This window comes from Chelonia mydas, chromosome 10, assembly GCF_015237465.2.
Source record: "Chelonia mydas isolate rCheMyd1 chromosome 10, rCheMyd1.pri.v2, whole genome shotgun sequence".
NCBI lineage: Eukaryota > Metazoa > Chordata > Testudines > Cheloniidae > Chelonia > Chelonia mydas.
Genome location: NC_051250.2, coordinates 35906924 through 35931385, shown reverse-complemented (window position 1 = coordinate 35931385; position 24462 = coordinate 35906924). Strand labels below are relative to the sequence as shown.

Genomic DNA, 24462 nt, shown 5'->3' with positions numbered 1-24462 from the left:
CGGTGATAGGGGGTTTAAAATATTTCCTTTACTATGGCAGTATGCTTATGCTCAAAACAGCTGTGGTGGAACCCTTCCCCTTTATCCAGAAGCCAGAGAATATTGTCCCTGCAATGTGGTCTGCAGCTACAACAGCCTACGAGCTGCAATGCTAATCCAGGGCTTCTGGTTAAGCATAAAGACAGTTTGCAGCAGTTTATTCATTCCCATATTCTTGCATTATGTAGAGGAGGATGAAAGTTCATACGTCGGGCCAGGTCCTCACATGAAGTAAACCAGCAATCCTTCAGTGAAGTCAATAGAGCTAGGCTGATTTGCACCAACTGACAATTTGGCCTATTCTCTCCTTTACTCTTTTCACAATTATTGCAGCCACCATGAGAAACTAATTTTACACTGAGGTCTGACATTTCTGGACTACGCACACTGACACTCACTTCATAGTGTCCGTGCCACTCCCTGTTCTCAACGGTGTCACTACTCAAGGGCACTGGGCTGACACACAACTAAACATTCACCTCTGGAGATCTGACTAGCCATCTGATTTATAGGAAAACCTACACTATAAAGCCCTCGTATCACTGCGCACAGTTGGCAGTCCCTGTCTAGGATTGGAATAACGGGGCAACTGTAGGTCAGAACAGAGGTCTGTTGGTGGGACTGAGACAGCAACAGGAGCTGCAGATCACGATTGAGGTACATTGGTGGTAATGTGTGTGGGAAACTTGTATAACACTGTAGCGGAGTGGTCACCCCGCTCCAGCCCCGAAGGGGTTAAAAGCAGCCCTGCAGAGGGCTGCAGCAGGGAAAGGGATTAAGAACAGCTGGGAAAAGCTGATTGTGTAGCTGACCACAGCTGTGGCCAGCTCAGTTAGGGCCCAGCTGGCCCTTATAAGAGGGCTGTGGGCCAGAAGCAAAGGAGTCTTACTCTAGCTCTGGAGTGGGAAGGGCTAGTTGCCTGAGAGGAAGGTACCTTAAGTGGAGTAGTGCTGGGGAAGGGCAAAGGGAGCTGGGGAGCTTCAGCCTGGTAAACCCCCAGGCTGCAGACCTTGTTTAAGGCCAAGAGGTACTAGGGCTGCAGAGGGACAGCCTGAGGATAGGCAAAGGCAGCAGGTCCTAACCCCTTGCCAATGATGAGTGGCTATTACAGACTGCAGTCTGCCCCAGTGAGCAGGGGCTAGATGATGACTGGCAGCAGCCACTGAGGCAAGATGGGTTTAGAGGATGGGGGTTCCCCGGGAGGGGAGCTGGGGCAGAACCCCAGGGTAAACAGGCACTGGGGTCCGGGAGGGACATGAGGGCCAGCAGCAGGCGAGACACTGGCCTGCAGAGGGTGCTCCGTAAGCTGGAAAAGAGCTAATTCCCAGACGACCAGCAGGAGGTGCCAGGCCAGTGCGTCCTTGCTTCACTACAAACACCTACTCACGTCATGCGCTGCATTAGCAGGGGTGAAACTGGAAAAAAATAAAGGGAGTAGTCCTCTTTCAAGCATAGATGTGAGCCCTGCTAACCTATGCTCAGTCCCTCACTTTCACCAATGCGACAGATCTGCCTACGCCTTCAAAATTATGTTTTACATCTGTGGGCATAATATTAAAATGCAGGCACTTAAGACAAGACACCCCAACCATAAATATTTATTAACGTCTCTACAGCCTCTTGAAAATAGAAAGTGCCATGTATGTCTTAAATGGCTGCTCAAATTAGCAAATCCCTCTTAGTGGACTCCCAGTTCTAATATTTATCTGGTTCCTATTGGTCCCAGGTTGTTTGGAAACAGCACAACAGATCGTCCGGCTCCTTCAGAGGCTAGAAGAAAACAGTAAGTAGCTGGCAGGATTCTAATAAATTCTACTACAGAGGCATGTAAAGTGGGCATTTTTGAAACTTTGTGCTAATCTGAGCATCCAAACATCGGATCCGGACATCCTAGCTACATTTCTATTACATTTCTTTGCCAGTGTTATCCTACTATGAAATAAGCACAGAAAGATGCTTCTTTCTGTGCTTATTTCATAGTAGGATAACACAGTAGGATAAGAAGCTAGAAAAACTACCATATAGAGGGATTATCCATTGTTGTATGCAGTGTTGTTGCAGCCATGTTGGTCCCAGGACATTAGTAAGACAAGGTGGGTGAGGTAATCTCTCTTATTGGACCAACTCGCCAACAGAAGTTGGTCCAATAAAAGGTATTGCCTCACCCATCTTGTTTCTCTAATAGATAGACACCTGAATCTGACTCCCAGTGCACTGTTTTCTTTGTCTCATATCTTAGATCTCTGAATCTTTCTACACAGTCAGAGATGTGGCTCTTGGTGTTGTAACAGTAGCTAGTTGTATTTTGGAGATGGCATTTTTATTTTTTTTCTTTCCAAAAGAAAGGAGGTTGGAAAAATCAGGCAAACTAACACCCAAGCAGTTTGAGTGGAAAGTGACACTTTGGAATTAAAGAGTTTCATGCTTAATCAGTCAACATTTTATTTTTGCTTTTATAATCAATTACATGTAATTATGGGAAGGGTGAGACATGTATCAACACCAGGTGCAGAAAGAGAAGCTGAAAATCCAGTCTTGCAGCATGTGGAGTTGATTACACCCTGTGCATAGGAAATGTAAGCTGCTACCCAAGCCCATTTCTCCACTCCCGCACAGGGGTAGTATGTCAATCTCTCTCTCTCTCTCTCTCTCTCACACTCTCACACACACAGCACAACTGTAAATGACAATGGAGACACAAGGCAGAAGAATCAGGTGCAAAAACAAGGAAAGCTGGATTCTCTTTGAGTCAGTTCCATTAGGTTCCATTTCCTTACTGATACAGGCCTGGTCTACTCTTATAAGTTTTGTCGGCATAGGTAAGTTTGCTAAGTGTGTGTGTGGAAGGGAAATCACACCTCTAACAGACAGTGCTATGCCAGCAAAAGCCCAAGCTTAGACACAGTTATACCATCAAGAGAGCCCTTTTGTCAATACAGCTTATTTTGTTCAGGCAACCGGTATGCAGGTATCCCAGCCAACCCTTTCTAGCATACGCAATATCACAAAGCCAGAAAGGAATCTATTGTCTCTTGCATGAGCATTCATTTGGGAGACACCCTCAGAAGACAGGATTCCCCAGTGCCCTAGTCCTCCCTATGTCGAAGCTCCAGAAGTCCATATCACTTGTGGTTGTGTTCCCCTTACATGGGGGAATCAACAGGTTGGACAGCAGCAAGAACAGGAAGATCCAGGTGTCAGCGGGACAAAGAGGTGTTCTCTCCATGGCAGAAGCTTGTTCTCCATGAAGCACACTGTTCATGTACCACTATGGTCTACAGCATATGCAAAATTCCCCAGCACTTGTAAACTCTTTCCTTCAAACCTGGGCTCCCCACAAACCAGGTCTGAATGGACACTGTAAAGAAAATGCAGGTAGAAAGCAGATTTAACCTGAATTTATCTTTGGGGATTGTAATCAGATTCGTTCCAGTCTCTTCTTAATTTCACAATATCCTGATCGCCTGCCTAGCATTTCTTGGTATGTCTACACAGCCTATGACAGCAAGCCTCCCGGCCTGGGTTAGCCAACTTGTGCTAGCAAGACTTGTGCTAGCACTCTAAAAATAGCTGTGTAAACAGCACTTTGAAGTTGTGGTGCCGGCTGGAGCTCAGGCTCTGAAGCCTAGGGAGGGATCTCACTGTCTCTCCTGCAATGGCAGAACAGAGAATTCTGGAAAAGGGGGGAAAGTGTATAAGAGGAAAAGACAGAGTGACCCACAATGATAGGGTGAGTGAAAACCTTTAATCTCATCTATGTACCTGTGCAGGTATAGAAACAGCCTGCACAGCTTCTGAGCATCAGACTGGAAAGGAAATTTTAAGAGATGTTATAATGCTAGTTAATTTTATAAACACGCCATTCGTCCAGCGCACTCACTATGACCGAACTGATACAAGAGGAATGGAGAGAGAGAAAGAACGCAGCCCTAAATGAGTGCCCCACCCTGCATGAATTGCTTCTCTTTAGGTCTGGAAGCACTCAAATGATATATTCTGTTATACAAATCTGCCATCCATCACAAGTGCTCTCTCTAAAAGGCAAACACCACATACAGTTCAGAAGGTGAACTGTGGGGAGAGACACTGTTGAGCAGAATGTCGCTGGTGTCTACATTTCCACTCCCCCCCCTCAAAGCAACCCTTTCACTGACCCATGAGAGCAAACATCACTAGCAAGTGGCATCAAAGACCTTGTTAGAACTCGCCTGCCAATTGCTCATGTATGAATAGAAAAATAAGCTACACAAAGCATTTTCCCAACAATAAGAATCAAATTCACATGCCACCATACATGCTGGAACAAGGGGTGCTGGGCTTGGGGCAGCACCCCCTGGCTTGAGGTGGTTTCCATCATATACAGGGTTTGCAGTTTGTTTCAATGGCTCTCAACACCTCCACTATACAAATTGTTCCAGCACCCCTGCAAGCCACAAAACAAAAGAGAAATCTTACACATTTGGAATGCTTTGGCATCTTTAAGCATGATCTAAAGCACCCCCAAAGCTGGATTCTCTCCCCAAAGATAAGCATGCAAGTGTACAACAACTGTTATACCCTAAACTGGCAATCCCTGAGGTTTATTAGAGAATATTCCATGAGGTTAACAGCATTGGGTTTATTTTTTTCCATTCTCACCAGCCACTGTATGTCTGGAAACAAGAGACTCCATTAAGGTAGCTTGCAAACACATACACTCTTTGAACTTAGACTGTTCAACAGCTCATCATCCTTTGTGTAATATCCTGTTGTGGCTCCCAGTGCTTGGAGTCCCAGAAAAAGGGCCATTTGGCACCTGTAGCTTCAATGTCATATAGTAGGGAGAACAGGTGAAGCAGTTTAATATAAAATGAAAGAACAAGAAAAAAGACCATGTATGTGCGCATGCAGTTAAGGATCAGGAAGACTGAACGTCCAAGTTGTGCATACATCTACAATACACTTTCAGCAGGGAAGCAGACACCAGTGCTCTATACCTTTCAAAGGCATCCCGGATGATGTAATGGTCAATTGTGCTCAGATGTTCCATGAAACAACACAGAAAAATATACACCATTTACAAAGGTTTCTCCCTCACCCCCAAGCCCTGGTGACAAAACAGATGAAAGCTTTCCCTGCCCACACAAACACAGGCAGATGCATCGGGAGGGAGTGGTGGACTTTTTTTCTCCTGGTACCTGCATTCGGTGACACTACAGCAGTAGCTGCCGCTCCGACGGCCACTCCGACGGTCCGAGCGGAACTCATTCCTCGACTTCCTCAGGCTGAAGTACTCCGTAAGCTTCCCGAATGAAGACATGGCACCAGCGGTGTCTGAGAGTGTGCACGCATACATCCGTGTGCCCTAGTCTGAACACACAGTCACACATGCTAGAGCCAGTGTGCGTTCACTACCCCGTGCATTTCACCTTTGAGGGAGGGACAAGAAGGGAGCACTAAGAGAGTCAGAGAAAAAGAGAGAGGACAAAACAGGAGCAGTTTAGAGAGGTCCATGATTCGCTGCACGCTGACATTTTTCCCATTTAAAAAGAAGAAATAAAATCCAGTATGTATTTATCCAAAAGGCAAATACTGGCAGAGGGAGAGCTGCTCAGTTTTACTGCAGCTGCCACTGAACTGAATTAAGGAGAAAGAAAAAAATAACCCCTCTGGAAAGAATCCCTCGGTAGTGACAGCATATATCTTATTGCTCTTGCTGTGAGCAGCAGCTCACCAGACACATGCTGCCACATCCGAAATAGAGGGTTTTGGCCTCTAAGGATGCCCATGAGGTATGTAGGAAGCATCCAAGATCTCAGTTTCATTTTTCCTTGAACAAGAGAAGTGGGGAGACACCGTCCAACTTAGTGGCAGATGATAATACACACACTCCAAAGAACAAGTGTGTCTACAAGCATTTCCTAAAGGTCCATTACCATCATGTCTGGGCACTGAAATAAACTCAATCAAGTACAGTACGTGGAAATGGGATCCCTGCTTATTTTTCTTATAGCTATTCAGAGTTTGTAAGCCTTTTCTTATGCAGAAACCGCCCCCTCCCAAACAATGTATTTGAAATAAGTTGATTTTCTGTCTTGTCACCAAACAGCTGAGCACAGGGAAGTGGGAAAACTTCTCAAACAAATGAGACTGATCCATTTAAAAGTCACCTACAATAATTGGCCTCTGCACTGCAATTCTCCAACCCTTTCAGAATTTCAACAGCAGCAGCCAGTGACAAAGAACTTGGCAAACTAGCATGAAAATACCACTCCAAAATCTTCCCCTAGTCAACTGCTTTTGTGTTAGCATCCTTAGTGCCTGATGCTAGCTTGGAGGTGGGGAGAGGACGACAGTGAGACCTGTGAGAGACTGTGAGACTCACTTCCACCCCAGTGAGCAATAATGCATTAAATCTGTGAAAATGTAGCCAGGAGAAAGAATATTTGTCAGAATACAAAAAAGCAAATAATGTGCTTAGGATCTTCAAGAAAACTGACTCATGGCAAATCAGCCAACTGCCTTCACATCCTTTTGATCCCTCAGCTGTGGATGCCATATGAAAAAATAAAACATTAATTGCTGTTTTTCTGCCCACAGCTATCCACTGCAAACAGAACCCACTTGCAATAAAGGATGGGCATCCAGCGCTGCAACCCTGCTATGCATTTTTCTACTTCCCAATGCATCCTTCTGTTCTCCTCTTTCTTTTCACAAGGCTCTCATTCGCTCCTCTATCTGGATCAAACATTGGAAACAGCAGTTTACCACCAAAGGAGATGCTAATAGCTGTTCCCCAAACACAGCACAGGCACTGGGGGTGAGACAATCTAAGATCTACCTGAGAACAGCTATACCATCCCTGTCACACTCCTACACAACAATCAGTTTACTTGCAATTCTTTAAAAGCAACGGTCCTCTCTGTGTTGGGGTTTGTCTGTATTTTAACATCTCTGTTTCCTGCACCTTGACTCTGGGGAGCGAGATTATTCTAGCAAAAATAAAATAAATAATAGAGCCTGCTTTCCCCTAAGCAAACCTGTGCACAAAGCAGAAATCACCGGCACAATCCCCCTGTCTGATCCACCATCCGCTGGGCTGGCTGAGATGCCTGAACATTATTACAGCAGGAATGGGGGAGGGGAATCAAGGGGGGAAGAGAGCAGGAGGTAAATAAATAAATAAATAATCAACCCAAATTAATCCGATGTGCAGAAAGCACCTGCTGGCTCCTTTCAGCCAAGCATCTTTGGGAGGGTCTCTTGTGGCAGCAGCGACAGCAGCTCCAGCTCCTCTGCCGTCTCTGAATGAATCTCTGTCCCTTTCTCTCTGGCTCCCAGTGACATGCCTCGCAGCAGGTAGAAAAACCTTCCCAATACCTTCTCGTTCCCATTAATATTGAATGAGCTCAGAGGGCAGGCTCAGGAATCTATTCACTTCTCAGGATTACAGCTGGGGAATCTATTCTCCCCCACGCACCCGCCAAAAACCAGCTCCACCTCTGCCTGGATGGTGCAGGAATTTTTTTTCAAGTCAATTCACTTGCTGAAAGATGGATTGAGACAGAGCGTTTATTATCTCTCTCTCACACACACACTCACACACACAAGGAGCACTCTGTCTGCCCCTCTTATCAACTGCCAGATTACCATCCTCAATGAAATGTAATTCTTCAAATAAATACGGTCCAGGGGAAACAGAATGAAACTGGGGGGTGGGGGAAGCAGCTTAAAGGGGAACCAAAAAATAAAAGAGACAGACAGACATGGAAGGGGACAACTATTTTCTCTGCACTGAACATGAAAGCTGTAATATGCCTGCTCTTTCTAGGCAGACAAGGCTTGCGGGAAGCAGACAGACCTTTGGAGGATTATGAGAACTGTTACCTGGTACAGAAGAAATTATCTTCTATTGAACTACGTAAAGGGCAAAGGGGGAGGGGATGATTTTAAAACCACACACACACATTCCCAGGCAGGCTCAGGAGAGAAGAATATCAAGATGAGGTTAATTTGATGCTTTGAGACCCCTCTCATCCTCATCCTCCTCCTCCTCCACGCTAGCTGATGGGAGGACAGATGTGCAACACAGGCCTCTCGGGGGAGCCTTCTTCAATTGTCTGCACTCCTCATCGGCATTGCTGCAAGGAGAAATGCTCCCCCAGCTCTCTCTCTGAGTGTCTGTGTGCGAGGCAGATGGGCACCCCACTACATAATACCCTGCCTAAAGGAGGGATGGGGTCAACTCGGGATGTTTCAATGATCTGGGTTGAAATCACAGCAGGAAAAAATGCCTGTGCCAACCACTGGTCACACAATCTACTACCCCACGGGGGTTTCAAACTAACCACACCCTCTCCCCAGACCAGCCTGGGTTGGGAGACATGGCCCTGGGAGCCCCAAAGTGTACAAAGGAGGGAAGGCGGGGAGAGAATTGCCTTGCACTGCTCTACAGCAAACCGATCCAGCTGATGCTCTAGGTGTCCCTAACCTCTGTTTGCCAGAAGCCGGGAGTGGACGACGGGACGGATCACTCAGCGATTGCCTGTTCTGTTAACTCCCTCTGAAGTACCTGGCACTGGCCACTGTCAGCAGACAGGGTACTGGGATGGATGGACCATTGGTCTGACCCAGTATGGCCACTCTTATGCTCAGACTGACCCAAGCCCCAGCGTTCCCCTCAACAAGCGATGGTGCAGCGCAGTGAGGGGCGGACACAGCCCCCAGACAGGGCTGTCAACTCGCATAATCCTCCCTGGCGTCAGGTATTTCAACTCTGGCTGGATCATCTGGCCAATGTGAAAGACACCCCCTGCCCGAATTTCAACCCTGCTGGTGGAAAATCCCCACTGATTGGCTGCCTCCCTCACTGCCTCACCCCCTGGGGACAAGCAGCCAATCAGAGCTGCTTCAGGAGGACAGGCAAAGCTCTCCTCTCCCACCCACCCACCAGGAGCCAACACCAATCTCACAGAAGAGCCCAGCAGTTCAGGACAGCTCCACTCTGCCCCACTCCGCAGTTCAGGACAGCTCCACTTCTTGGGAGCAACGGGATGGCTCCTCTGCTCTCCTCCTGTCCCCTGCCCTGCAGCACCCGCCTGCAGCACCCGCCTGGGAAAGGGCTGAGGGGGTGACAAGCCCCTGGAGCTGCCCCTCCAAGCCTGAAAGCAGGAGAAGAGCCTGCTGCAGACCCCCCCGCCCCCAGGAGCTGCAGGAGGAGCAGAGGAGAGGCTGGGAGGGCAGAACTGATGTAGGAGTTGAGAGGGAGCACCTGCACCTTACCTTACTTTATGCATTTGAGAGAGTTGGGGTCACTAACTGCCACACATGGTGGAGAGGGGGAGATCAAAAATCCAGACAGGCCAAAAATGTATAATCAAAAAATAAAATCTTGTGATTTTGGGCGTCTGACTCATTTTTGAGCTGTTGCAGCTGGCAATACTGCACAAGGTAAATCCAATGCTGCTAACCGCCGGATTTTATCATGAATCGCACACTACTTGGGAGCTTTTTTCTTAAAGCCGCAGCTCCTGCAATCAAGAATCTCAGCTTTCATTTATAGAGAAAATACGTTTCTAGCCCTTGTGGTTGCAGCACAATGCTTGAAAATAGGTTTCAGAGTAGCAGCCGTGTTAGTCTGTATTCGCAAAAAGAAAAGGAGGACTTGTGGCACCTTAGAGACTAACCAATTTATTTTATAGTACCTCAACCCTGTTGCTTGGCTCTGTCTCATGGCAGGCATAGGATGCATGAGTGTTCACAGCATGCTCCTTCAGGGACTGGAAACCATAGGCTCTGCCACAGCCAGAGCAAGGCTGCTCCTGCCACTCTCACTCAACAGCACTCTTCCCTGTAAGCTGTGCGCGTGCACACAGATCCTAAACCCCACACACACGGCAAAACGCCGCACGCACAAAAATTTGCACAGAAGAAATTTTTTTGCGCACACGGCCTGTCAAAAATTAGAGGGAACATTGCTGAACAGGACTCAGCAGCAAAGAGATGCTGGGACTGCTCTCAGTGGAGTCCCAGCTCATGGGGTGCTGGTTACCACTCTACCAGGGGAGTCAAAATAGAGCAAGGGAGGTGATGAGCAGAAAGGCTGAGCACATGCAGCTCCCATGAACAGGAACTGACATAGTGGATGAGACCCATGGTCCATCTAGCCCATCTCTAGCAGTGGCCAGCGCCAGATACTTAAGAGGAAAGTGAAAAGAAGGCTGTAGTAGGTAGCTATGGGATGACCAAGGCACAGAGGAAATTTCCTCCTGATTTACATTATTTAGAGGTCAGCTTCTAGGCACAAGCATGAAGGTTCATATCCCTTCCAGAACCCCTTCACTTTTTAAATGTTCACTGCGGGATTTCTGGCTGTTTTTGTATCCAGACAAAGATCTAATCCTGCAAATTTCTTGGTGTCAATACACTAAAGGTTCCAACATCAGAGAGAAAATTAAAGGAAACCAATGTTTCTTATTTTAAAATCTCATGATTATTGGGGGCCTGACTCATGATTCATACACTTTTAGAGCTCTGGTCACTGAGCAATACATCCATATGTCTGCTACCTCCCAGGGCTGCATGGAGTAACTTCATCCCTCATTTTCTTCCAGAGGTACTAGTATAAGGAGCCAGAGTGACACACACACATGCCTCTCGGAACATAACCTCTACTACTTGTCAGCTAACCTGGGTCCCCTCATTAAGAAAATCTTGGTTGCACCCCTGGGAAAGTTGTAGGTGCCAGGGAGTAGAAGAGAATGGTAGAATACACAGTATGGAGACCAGAGTCATAGAACAAGCATGTGAGGCTAGGGCAAAGGAAGAGGGGATGGAGGAACAGGAGAGAAGCGAATTACAACAGAGCTGGAAGACAGGAAAGAAAACACAATGAGAAAGCAGAAGAGATGACCACAGAAGGAAAGATACAGAAAATCTATGGCCTTTGGATATGTCTACACTGCAATTGAAGGTGTGATCCTCAAAAATAAATATCCTTTTAAAAAATTAATTATCAACTTTTTTGATCCTTAAAGAAAGCTCAAGTCCGAGTTTTGAGACATGTCATTTTCCCCTTTTCTAGGATCAGCCAGGAAAGGTGCTCCCTGTTTGTCCTGCCAATTTGAAAGTTGGAGTTCTCATCACCCGTTGACAAATGTGGATTAATAGTTTCAGTGCTACAAAAGGAAACAGAACACAGCGAGTGAACAAATGGCTAGGAAACATATATAGTTCTAAAAGGAGCTGCTCTTACTTCCATTTCTAATTACTTTACATATATGCAGTGATTATATTGGTAAGAAGACTTTTCTTTTTCATTCATTCAAAAATGTTTGCAGCTATTCTTGGCTCTAGGCACATTCTACAAATTAAAATCCACAAAATGCTTGACAAACTGCCCATACTGTATGCAAAAAACAGTGGCTTGATGTAACAATCACCCCAAAACAGGCCAGGTTACATCCCTCAACCAGCCCACTCCCCAAATGCCCAAAAGAAAACCTAAGCTTTACAACATGCCCACAAGATTATCAAATTCAAGCTCTATGCTACCCAGAGGGGAATGAATTTACTTCCAAAGCAGAGCACCCCAACCTGAAAAGACCCTGCCACCAACCCCCTCTTATTCAAACCAGGGGGCTGACAGATCAAGCACCTCTATTAATCTCACGTGAAGCAGCATCTCAGAGAAAGAGGTGGTCTCTTAGGTAAGCAGGTCCATGACAACTTAGGGCTTTCAGGTTACAATAAACTCCACCAGCAATGTATTTACATCCAGTGCAGACTACAGTGTACCAGTGTAATGTGATCTCTGCATATGCACCACTTAATAAGCAAGCAGCATTTTCAGATTGTCTCAAGCTACAGCTTAATACAGAGCCCATTAGCGATCTCTTCTCGAGGCGGCAAAGGCATGGAATGAGTTATTATTTCCAGTAGCATCCAGAGGCCATTATCAGCACCCAGTTGTGCAAGACAGTTCCTGCTCTGAGCAGTTTACAATCTGAGAAATGGATAATGGTAGCAAGGGTCTCATCCCTGCAGAAAGGTCTCTCCACATTAGACAGAACAGGGCACTCCTGGCCATGACTGCCACCACAGCATCCAGAAGCAGTCCAGGATGTAATAAAACTCCTAAAAGGTACAAACCTGTTCAAATCTCTTTGGAGCAGAGACTTTGTGTGTTCCGTGTATGTACAGCACCTAGCACAACTGGGTCCTGGTCCAAGACTAGCGCTCCTTAGCAACACAGTGATACAAGTAACCATTAATAATAAATGGCACCTCCACTCCCTCACTGTGCTGGACATCATCTTTGCCAATGCTTCCAGCTAATTCCCCTCATCATCTCCTCCATTTTGTCTAGAGCACATCTCAGCCAGTCAGTGCTCCTCAGGCTGACACTGGTCATCTAGAGTCACCCAGGATTTGCACTGAGAGGTGCAGTAAAACATATGCTGCAGACAGACAACACAGCCTTCTTAGTAGCCCTGCTAGTGGCATTGTATCGAGGTTGAACGGGAGGGATGAAAAGCTGGACCCCTTCCCTATCTCACATAAGCATGTATTTATATGTACACACATTCCCTTCCCCTCCTTGCAACACCTACTTGCCTAGTATCTTAATTTTGTTGTTGTTGTTAAAAAGGGGAATAATTCAGCATTATGTGATGCAACTTCAGTACCAACAGATCACTCACTATAATATACTCCTGAGGGCATTCTGCACCAAAAAATTAAAAATTCTGGACCAAAAATTTAAAAATTCTGCAAACAATAATTTAAAATTCTGCAAAATTCTGACAGGATTCAGAGTAACAGCCGTGTTAGTCTGTATTCACAAAAAGAAAAGGAGTACTTGTGGTTAGTCTCTAAGGTGCCACAAGTACTCCTTTTCTTTTTGCAAAATTCTGCAAATTGCATTTGTCAAATAAATGTGGAGGCTCCAGCATGGCACTGGGGAGCACAGGCCATTGGCTGCCCAGAGGTGGGAGATCATTCTGCAGCTCCCCACCAGGACATGGACTCAGCGCTGAGGCTACACCCAACCCTGACACAGTGAAAGAACCGGGCTTGCCCAGAAACACCCCACGACCCTGCCCCTCTGTGCCAGGTGCACCAGGTGTGGCCAAGAGTGGAGGGCTTTAGTATGGGGGGATTCAGGTGTGGGTTGAGAGGGTTCTGTGTGGAGGCAATCTTGATACAGGCAGCTCAGTGGGGGATCCAGGTGCAGGGAGGAATCTGGACACACAGGGGCTTGTTGGGGGGTTCTGAGTGCAATGGTAATGGGAGTCTGCATGGGGGTCTAGGTGAAGGTGGTTGGGGTTCAGTGGGGGTGTCTGGGTGTGGGGTGGATAGAGCTCGGCAGGGGGGTCTGGGTGTGGAGGGTTCAGTGGGAGGGCCCAGATGTTAGGGGCTCAGTGGGGTGGGGATCCAGGTGCAGCTGGTTGGGGCTCGGTGGGGAGGGGATCTGGGTGCAGGTGTCTCATCAGGGTGGCGGGGGGGGGTTCTGGGTGTGCGGGAGGTTGAGGCTTGGTGGGAGGGTCTGGAGGCATGGGGGTTAGGTGGATGAGGGAGCAGCTTCCCGTACTGTGATCCCTCCCCCTGCAGCGATGGGTGCAGAAGGGGGGGTGGATTTTGAAGAGCTTCCTACAACCTGGGGAGAAATCTGGGGGTGGGTCTAACCTGGCCCCGGATGCCATGCGGTGAAAGAGGAAGTTCCGTCCTCCACAGCCCAGCCAGGACTAGCAGCTGAACCCGGCACAGGGTAGGAACCACCAGCCGGGTCTTCCCCAAACCTGCCCCCTGTTCCACAGTGATTTACCTCTCTGCTCGCTGCCCTGGGCACCCAAAACATAGTGCTGGGGAAAGTCACATGACTGCTCTCGTTGCTTCCCCTTCAGAAAGTCCTTTTTCTGCGGAGAAGAAAAGAAATCTGCGGGGGACATGAATTCTGTGCATCTGTAGGGGCACAGAATTCCCCCAGGAGTAACTATAGTGCCTGAGAGGAAGGCAGCACAGCACTCCTCTCTAAGTCAGTGCTGAGGCAATGACTTAACACGGTGGTAGGGGGTGCTGTGCTCTTGCAAGTACTTAATTGACCACAGGTACTCATGACTTTTTATTTTTATATTTTGATCCCCACTTCATTTCTTATATGAGTCGGGGTCTTATCCAAATTCTAATTTCCCTGTGTTCCCCTAACAGTTTAAACTGATTCTTGTGCATTTCCTGTTTAAAACTTGAATATTATTGCTGTGTGCTGTGAAACAGTTGCTGTGTTTCACTCCAGAGTGGGCTTTCTGTGTTAAGTGCAGAGATTTAAGTGGGGGAGGAGAATTAAAATATTGTGTCTATATAGCCATCAAGTAGAGCACTCTGGAATCTTTAGGCATGAAGGCACTATATACACATGTAGAATTACTATACACAAGGGCTTTATGAATCCAATGGGAACTGATTAAACTGGCCTTCCAGGTTGCTACTTCTTGTGCTCTCTGCTATCACATGGGACAACTTAGGTGTGACTTCTCACAATCTCTAGGTAGTGTGACGGGGCAAAGCCATATGGCTATAGAAAAGTGGTGGGAGATAGATATATTAGCTCCAGGCTAAACAAATCCCTGGTACCAGGATAAGTGAAATGGCAGCTGCTCCAGGTCAATTAAGACACCTGGGGCTAATTAAGAACTTTCCAGAAGGCAGGGAGAATGCTAGGTTGATTGGGACACCTGAAGCCAATCAGGGGCTGGCTGAAACTAGTTAAAAGCCTCCCAGTTAGTCAGGTGGGTGTGCATGTCCAGAGCTGTGGGAGGAAGTTGCGCTGTTGGAGAGGCTGAGTAGTACACATCATATCAGGCACAAGGAAGGAGGCCCTGAGGTAAGGGTGAAGTGGAGCTTGAGGAAGTGAGAGCTGCTGTGGGGGAAGTAGCCCAGGGAATTGTACATGTAATGTTTCTAAAAGGTCAGCTACCATAGCTGATACTATTAGGGTCCCTGGGCTGGAGCCCGGAGTAGAGGGTGGGCCTGGGCTCCCCCCTCCCTCCACCTTTGCCCCCTGATTAATCACTGAGACTGGGAGACAACAGAGACTGTGCAAGGAAGGATAACTTCTCCTCACCTCCCTCGCTGGCTTATGATGAAAATGGCTCAGTAGACTGTGACCCTTGTCTCTAGAGAGAGAAGGGTTACGTGGAGGGTCACAGTGAGCCTCTGAGGCTAGCGAAATCCGCCAGGAAACGTGGGACCCATGGAGGCAAGGACAGAGCTTTGTCACAGTAGGCAGAATCAGGGAGCATTGTGGAAGCAGCATGTTCAGCCCCTGGGAAAGGCATAAAAACACCTTCCAAAGAATGAGGCTACACTGTGGGGGGTCAGAGAAAGGAGTCCGACACAGTCCTCTCTGCCTGGGGCAGAAGATGGTGGATGCCCAAAGCATATTTGAAACAAGAATGGGGCACAGAATCAATGATTTAACATTGTTTTAATTGGACTTTTAAAAATATTTAATCACATTCATATAAAATTTAGGTTTGTTTAAAATGTAAACTTGGATGTACAGCCACCTGCCTCCAGGATGGAGCTCACTAAAAATCACAGCAGGCTTTTTGATAAATAAGCCCATTGCTGAGCAGAGCAGGGCTGGCTCATCCTACCAGTGGCATTGCTGGTATTTTTAACGCAGGTTTCTGGAGTGCTAACACAACAGCATGGTGTGCTGCTGGCATCTCTTTCCATCCTAAACATAAACAGAAGCACGCAGGCATACATGCGGCCTCTCCAATCCTTATCACCTCTACGAAGTGCAGGCAGCATTTGACAAAATGCTTTGTGACAGCTTGGGTGGCCAGAGCTGACAGCAGTGGTACAAAGTGCTCCCTTTTTTAATGTTAAGTCGGGTTGGAGGAGACTCCTTCCCGGAGCTCCAAGCACTGCAGTCCGAGTCATCTCTGAAACACACTGCAGCGAGCTATGGGGATGAGGCAGTGCATTGAGGTTTCTGCCTTTACCACATCCCAGCAGACGAAACCCCGTTGTTGTATCAAGCGACCGCCTCCTCTTTACAGTTCTTATGCACATGAAGCTCAATGAGGAAATCAAGAAGCCATTTGTATATTTCCTTCCTTCAGGCTCTATATGCAGAATCCCTAACCAGATATCACAGCCCTAACCTAATGCTCCTACAACAGGTGAACCAGGTCTGCAGGGCACAGTTCAGCATTTGCTTAAAGAAGCAAGTCCAACAGGGAAAAGCTTAAGTAAAAGTAGAACAGAAGACTGTGAAACACAGAACATACAAGCCATTCAACATTTCTTTGATAAATCCAGGTTACAAGGCTTCTGGCAGTTTGGAGAAGAGTGCAGGGATATTGAATTATTTCAAATGTAAAAAAAAATTTCCTGCATCTTTAGGTGTTATAGCTAACAGTCAAACAGATTTATTCATTACGACCTAGAACACCTCAATTCTCATTCTCTTTGGAAAAACACACACATATTGCCTGGTACAAAAAGAAAGAAGTGATGACTTCAGCCTACCTCCAATCCTGGAGTGGCAGCTGCTGTCTTTTAGAGGCATATGAAAGTACAAGCATATTTAGCACAAACATACATTTTGTGTTAATTTGTGATCGCACACCAGCGTAAAGTTGAAGCAATGCACTGAACTCAGTGGAGTTACTCTGAATTTACAAGTATCAGGGGGTAGCCGTGTTAGTCTGTATCCACAAAAACAACAAGGTGCCACCGGACTCCTTGTTGTTTTTCTGAATTTACACACCAGCATAACAGCAAAATGCGTTCATGTACTAACTTAAAGCGTAACTTCAGGCAACTCAGTTTAGCTGACAATTACTCAAAAAGACATCTCTTCTGTGAGAACCACATCAACACAAACCCACTGCCGAATCAGTGATATATATACAGTTCCGTGAGTACAACACTGGGGAAAATGCTTACCTGCTAGTCCTTAGTGATAAGATGCCTTATTTGGCACAGCTCAGTGGAAGATCAGCACTGAAATGGCCAGGGCACGTGTGGATTGGCAGAGCTAGGATGGAAGCTTGCCAAAAGCATGCCTGCACTTTACACTCCTATAATCAGTACTGTCCAAACTTTCACTCATTAACACTGAAAATCACTCCAAACGAAGAAAATGAAAGCGGAAGTTAAAAAGCGCGTGTGGGTTTTTTTTGATGATGGAAAGCACTATGCAAGTGCTAAATATTAAGAGTTATAATAAAAAGTATAGAGTACTGGATGTACTATAATTTCAGTATCACCAGGCATTTCCACTTTAATTATCAGTTATATTGTACTATGTATGAATTTCAGAGCTGGTACATGGTATTACAACAGCCACATTAATTTACTAATTTGCCTAGTGTATCATTGACAAGTTGCTGGAACAGAATCCATGTAGTAAAATTAGTACTCTATAATTCCATCAGCAAACGGCAGCAAATCCTGCTGTAGCATGGTCCAAGTTATAGTTACAATAGCTCATTCTAACAGAAAGAGCACTGAACTGTGCAGGGAAGGCTTCAGAGCCACACAATTACCGAGTAATTTGAGCCACTTTCCTACAAATGAAACACAAGCCGGACATCCTGAAGGTGAGTAAAATGTCTATCACAGCAACACCTTTAAAACACTGAACTCTCCTTCCTGAATGCTATCCTCCACATTTGTTTTCTGTGGAAGTGTCAGCACCATACCACCAACCACACGCCTCCCCTGCACTTCCCAAAATACCTGCATCAGAGGGCTCAGCTCCTGACCCACTGCTGCTCGATGGTAAGAAGAGTCCAGTATGGCATGCATCCTTTGATACAAATGAATATTTATGGCTGAGATCAGCTCAAAATTCATTTCCATGAAGAAGCATTCAGTGAGGGTGCAAAGGCATCATTTGACAGAAAACAGAGAGAAAGGGAGAACAAGAGGGGAGTCAGCATTCACTGTGCTGAACAGCAACTATGAGTAAGTGGATCCAATCAGCATGGATGCCCACAGCAATCCATCAGCATTTAGTCCTTGCCAGTGTGGCAAAAGGAGACTCTACTTTCCTTCTCAACCCCAGAGATCACTGGGAATGAGCTGCTGCTCTCCCTTGCCAGAAAGCTCTCACCATAAAGTTATTTCTTCTCCACTTGAAAGGGCTCTTCTGGTCCGCAACTTTGTACAGTTGTTATCAAGTTACTCTGCGGATGATCACCATCCAAAGCAGGTCCCTTCTTCCTTCCCCTCGAACAATGCATACACAGCTAGTTCAGCCTTGCAAGCGAGAGAGAAGGTCAGCACAAAAACCAAATAAGTTAGTAGCAGCCAAAGTGGTTAAATGTGGGGGAGGGCAGGAGAAATGAGAAAGGCTTTGGTAACTAGAGAAGGAGAAGGAAAGTTGGTCCCTTTAAAAATAGAGGGGAAGATTAAATTAATAGCTCTCCAATCTTTGAGACACTAAGCTCCTTTACAAGAAAAGAAGTTTGCACAATTAGGAAGTAATGAAGACTTTGTAAAGCAGCACTGACCAGATGAAGGGAAGGGAAAAAACTGAGCACATGAGCTAAATCCTGCTCATTACTTTACATGAGCAAGGCAACCAAGACTTGTCCCAAACTACACAAATCCAGTTATACACCAGCATCGTTTGTCAGAGAAAATAGTTCACTGCTTACTGAACCATGAACAATGTTTTCTGAGAAATTATGCAAATGGCGGATGTTCTGCACTGAAGGAGGAGCCAATGTAGTAAAAAGAAGTTAACAAAGGAAAGGAAAGTGATCCTGGCAATTACTATTCTACAGACTATCCACAGTCCCCAGAAAAATAACAGAGTTAGCATTGAGAAAGAAACCTACGCATCTAGAGAGTAACAGAACCATAAGCAATAAACTGGATGGATTAATAAAGAATTACTTGTTCCCATCTTAATTTTTGATAGGCTTCCCTACTATTCTCAGGTCTCCAATCAGTTCCTCCCTGTCAATCAAAGGTACATCCAAGATGGCTCTTCTGGTTAGGTTCTCTTCCTTCTGGATCAGGAAGTTGATTTCTGTATAATTTGGGAACCACATGCTACAGGTATCTGAGTAGCTGATGTTGCCTAGAAGTATTGTTTCCTGTGCTTTCGAGTACCGCCAAGAAATTTTTCATCATCACCTCACCCATCCCTTTCCCCCACTCCTCTCCTGATGGTCTGCAGCAGATGGCTTCTATCATTTCCCCATCAGTTTCCATTCCTTGTACGTAATTCATAGGATTTCACCACCACAATTCTTTATTGCCACTTGCACCTTCTTGAGGTTCGGCTCAGACCCAAAGGGTTAGGCTGACATTTGTACCCTGGTTTCGAGTTGGAAGGGGATATGCTGGTGAAGTGAGATGCTGACCCTCCAGCCAGCATACATTAAGACTATAGCATTTAGAGACTACAGTGACTGGAACCTTAGAAATTCTATCCATTATATTACCATAATTTCCTCGACAATTCACCATTCTTCTTTTAAAAGTTCCCTAAAGGGATCCCCTGAAGGAAGGGTGGAGTAGGTTGCTCTGTCCCTCTCCCTGACAGGTGTAGGGATTTACAGCCTTCTGTTTGGGGAGGAAGAAGGACCTCTTAGGAACCGAAGGGAAGCGTACGGTGAAGGCTGTGGCAGCATCTAGTTTCCAGCCCAAAGTGGTGAAGAACATCCTGACTCTCCTGGCTTTGATATTTTTATTCTCTTATCATTATTGATCTCTCATTCTCTGAAGCTGGCTGGTCATCATCTGCCTGCCTTTTTATTTCTTACCAAGTTCTTCTCTCACCTAAACATCAGCCTTTCTCCAGACGTAGAGGGGAAAGAAAAAAGGGTGCAGAATTTGTAAGTTTCAGCATGGGAATAAAAACAGTAAAGCAGAGAGCCTGTGTGCTAGTTTGAACAGTTATGAAAAACCCCAAACACCTTGAAATACTTCTGTTTAAAGGGCTCATGCTCTAGTTCAGAGAGAAGTTACCAGATTGATGCAAAAGTTTAGGGTGAGGTTCTTTGGACTGTGTTATGAAGGAGGTCCTCTGTCCAGTGGCATATCGTGCCCTTCCAGGGTGTCAAGTTCAGCAAAACTCAAACCTCTGAAAAACAGGAACTAAAAAGAGTTAAGGCACCAGCCAACACCATCTTCACTCTGCCCCCTGGAGCTGGCAAGCACCACTGGGAGTTATCTGCATGCACTCCAGCTGCACACACTGTGTTAGGTGTAGCTATACAGAACGGTGGGAGGATTAGCTGGAGCAGTTTGGCAGAGCTGTGATTGTGATATCAGCAGATCTGGGAGGCCTTGATCTTCATCAGAAATGGTTCTGCAGAACAGCACCACCCAGGTTTCTTATTAGTGTCTTGGTGGTGGGGGCACAGTTCTGTGTGCCTGAAACACACCATGGTGGGAGGGGGTAGTTTAAGTGCTGTTTGTTTACTCGTCTCTCAAGACTGGCTCACTTTCCAGTTTTATCTTCTTACCCCATTTTCTCAGCTTTCAGCCCTTTTATCCCTGTAGCAGGGGAGAGGCAGAGCTTTGAACAATCTATTTGCCTTTGATTGATCAGGCTTGAGCCAAGGTCTGGGCAATAGGGATATTCCACCAGCCAAACTAATTACCAGAGAGAAAGTACATCAATGCCAGCTGAACTACACAGAGCAGACAGTTTCTAACTCTACAAATTGACACTGTGGAATATTAAAAAGCTACAGTATGAACTAGTCAATAAACACCATTAACTGCTGGTCACAGGAGATCGTTCACAAATTGACTGATGTATTAATACATTTCTAAGAACCATACAAATCAGATAATAGGTCTCCTCCCTCCATCCCCTGACCACTGCATGGCTATTTGCTACAGTACATTAAGTAAAAAGAAAAGGAGGACTTGTGGCACCTTAAAGACTAACCAATTTATTTGAGCATAAGCTTTTGTGAGCTACAGCTCACCGAAGTGAGCTGTAGCTCACGAAAGCTTATGCTCAAATAAATTGGTTAGTCTCTAAGGTGCCACAAGTCCTCCTTTTCTTTTTGCGAATACAGACTAACACGGCTGCTACTCTGAAACAGTACATTAAGTGTTTGTCCCATCCAATTTCAAATGACTCAAATGCCAGTGCTTCCAACAGTCCTTCAGGGAAATTATTCCATGGAGTTTCCCAGTATTTCTCTTCAATTTACCTCTGCTTAATTTCCTCCCACTGATTCGCATAAGATCACATTACACCCCTAAACAATTCCTCTCCCTTGGATTTTGCAACCTTACTATGGTTCTAGTGATCATACGTCCTGCTTTCCTTTAATCAAGATATATTCAAATAGTTCTTTTGATCTTTCCCCACAAATCAGTCCCTCCAGCCCTTAAGGATTTTGTTCTTTTCTGAATTCCTTGCAACTGATGGCTGCCATGTGCAATCTCACCAGAGCTCTATGGAGGGACTACCACTTCCCAAGGCCATGAAGTGACATCTCCACAAGCCTGGAGTCCAGACCAGAATTAAATTGGCTTTTTTTTTTCTTAACACCACCAGAGTGCATCGCATCAGGACATCTCCAGGACCATCACTGCACTACAGTGAACTTGCTGCTTGCTTCCGGCATCCCCGCAGTCTCATTACCTCCTGTGCATCCAGGAAGCCACAAAGCCCCTCCCAAATTGCTATGGCGTGCTGCCCCAGCAGGATTGAAACTCACAACTCCCATGTTAGTGGCAGGCACCCTCTTCTCAACACCATCAGCCCCAGCTTGCAGCTCTTCTGAATGCATTCTCTGGCTCACCCACAGAGACACACTTCTAATTTAAACAAGAACACGGACAGCCCCATTTGCCCATCTTTCCCTTCCCTTATTCCAGAAAGGGCATCATTTCCTCCACTTGTGCAGGCACAGATCCTTGCTTCTCCTTGTCAGAGACACTCCCTCTTCCCTGTCACCACCACTGCATTCTTTGGATCACACAAAATACATATTTCAGACTAGAAGAGACCAGAATGTACTGGCAGAATAGAGACCTGCATTCTGCACAAATGTCTGTCTTCTGCCTCATCTGCCCCACAGCAAGTCTTTCCTGCTGGGGCCCCAATTCTTTATCTACCCCACTACTTCATATCAAACAGTGTCAGCACAATTACCATGTAGCCAATGGCAAGTGACTGACTCCACCACCGAGTTCTTCGGGATAAAAAGGGCAAGGGAAAAGAACCAGTCCAGGAAATACGGAGCAGGCTGATAGGAACTCACCAAGAATGGCTGTCTGAGCAACAATGCTATAGCGCCAGTAGGAGCAAATCAGTCCATGAATGTGAATATTACCTTCCAAATGGAGGGGAAGAAGGGCATGCCTGTGACGCAGTACAGCCCTACCTGTCTGAGTACAGCCAAGCCTTCCTCTCCCTACAACACACGCACCCCCACACCCGTACTCCCTATTGACACAGCCAGGTATCCTCAAAAAAGGGGCCGATTTAGATATGAAACCAATAATACTGAAGCTGCAATGCTGCTCCCAAGTTCAGTATTCCAACACACTGAAGACAGCTGCAAGAGTTAAAAAATGGAGGATCAGTAAATGGTCAAAAATCCCAACAGGCCGATAAACGCACCTGCCAAAGAAATATCCTCAACAGGATGATTCACCCCAGTGCACACAACACCATGTGCCATGTATGTCCTTAGAACAGATCTCCAGTGGTACCTAGGCCTTATGCTCATTCTGGACAGAGATGATTTCACCTCCAGAAACCCAAAGCAACCAGTGTAAAAATAAGCCCCTTCCACGTCAGAAACACTTCCATCAGGCTAGGGAGCACTGGCATTTCGATGAGGAAGCCTGTATCCCCAGGGAGCCAAGAGACCAGTGGGCTCCCGCTCTCCATGATCAGCAAAGTTGCTACGAATTGAGAGGGTTAGTTATTGCCTTGGGAACAGAGCTGGCCCGCCTGCTGATGTGCGGCAATTTGTTAAAGTGGCTGCTCATGCACTTGAGGCTGGAACTTGAAGCACCCTCATTTATTACACTCCCTTTGGACCCTGAGCTGGGCATCTCCTTCCATCAGGATTAGCAAGAGGGGAGTTTGCTACCAGGCCCTAACAGCAGCTCAGGAGGGAAGATATGCTAACACACCAGCTGCAGGTCACATGTACCCACCTCATCATCAGGGTGGCACCACATCACATAGGATACAATACGCACACATCATAAATACTAACAGTGCTTTGCTACAGCTTTCTAGCAAGATAAGAAATAAGCTCCCTGGGCAACAGGACAAAGCATCTTAAAAGCAAAAGCTTCCTCATCCACACTGACAATCTGGGATAAGGAAGCAGCAGAGCATAAAGTCCTTATGGCCATGGGTGGCTTTACATCATTTTTTAGCACATGAGATCAGGTGTGTACACACATATTCACACACCATTTCTTATTACTGCTAAGACACACAAGCAAGATATGCCTTCTGGACTCTCCAACAGGCCACGCACAGCCCTATGGAATGAGGATCTGGCTACTTGGCTAGATGCCTACTTCACCTCCAGCTTGGACCACTGGAACTCACTCTAGCTGACACTTCTGAGGGCAGCCACAAAATGCTGCAGCTTATGCAGCAGCACACCTCCTGGGCAGGGTAGAAATTCACAGACACATCAAACCAGGCCTCCATGCTCTCTGCTGGCTCCCCATTTATTCCCAGGCCCAATTCAATGTCCCAGTATTTAACCAAGTTGTGACTGACCCAGGGCTCTCCCAGAGCCCACTTTACCATCCACGAGCCATCTCGAGAATTATATTCAGAGGTGTTGCGACTTTCAAGATCCAGGATGATGCAGTTGCAAACTGGAAGCAGAGAGATCTCATGGGACACCCCTAGGCTATGGACTATCTAAGCAGAATAATTCAGAGGAAGCCTACGCCCAACAGACAACAGGGCAAAATGCAAAGCATGTCTTGCATTGGTTCTCCCACAGTAAGCAGCTCAAAGAGAGCTAAAAGAAAAGGAGTACTTGTGGCACCTTAGAGACTAACAATTTTATTTGAGCATAAGCTGTAGCTCACAAAAACTTATGCTCAAATAACTTTGTTAGTCTCTAAGGTGCCACAAGTACTCCTTTTCTTTTTGCGAATACAGACTAACACGGCTGCTGCTCTGAAACCTGTCAAAGAGAGCTGTCACTATTCATGTCTCTGAGGGTACTTGTTCACTGCAGAGTTAGCCAGATCTGGTTAACTCTTGGTGCCCCTAGAAGGGCACCTCTCTCCATTATGCACATGCACAAACTAGCAGCAGCCTGAAGAGCAGAGTACAAGTGCCTCACTTTTAGTTTCCTTTTACTCTTTAATTATGGTGCCTATACACTATGGTAACCGACCCCTCAAATACCAGAACAGAACAGAGTTAGATTAGACAAGACAGAATAAAGGCAAGGCCAG

At 46.2% G+C, this 24462-nt stretch overlaps 1 protein-coding gene and 1 long non-coding RNA gene across 4 annotated transcripts in view; one reads left to right on the top strand and one right to left on the bottom strand.

The window, feature by feature from the left end:
* Positions 1-24462, bottom strand: part of LOC102939986 (ankyrin repeat and fibronectin type-III domain-containing protein 1) — a 562352-nt gene that overhangs the window by 428240 nt on the left and 109650 nt on the right. Inside the window, exons 1-2 of one of the 3 annotated variants that reach the window (XM_043524025.1) lie at positions 7214-7537; positions 5217-5474 (exon numbers count right to left, since the gene is read on the bottom strand). The exons of the other annotated variants lie outside the window; for them this stretch is intronic. Coding sequence (XP_043379960.1) covers positions 5217-5374 — 158 coding nt within the window. The 5' untranslated portion in view covers positions 5375-5474; positions 7214-7537. Of the gene's footprint in view, positions 1-5216; positions 5475-7213; positions 7538-24462 lie in introns of those variants that run through there. 3 annotated transcript variants of the gene reach the window in all.
* Positions 938-7058, top strand: LOC122462006. The gene is made up of 3 exons (XR_006284324.1): positions 938-969; positions 1766-1822; positions 6619-7058. It is a non-coding gene; the product is annotated as an uncharacterized LOC122462006 (long non-coding RNA).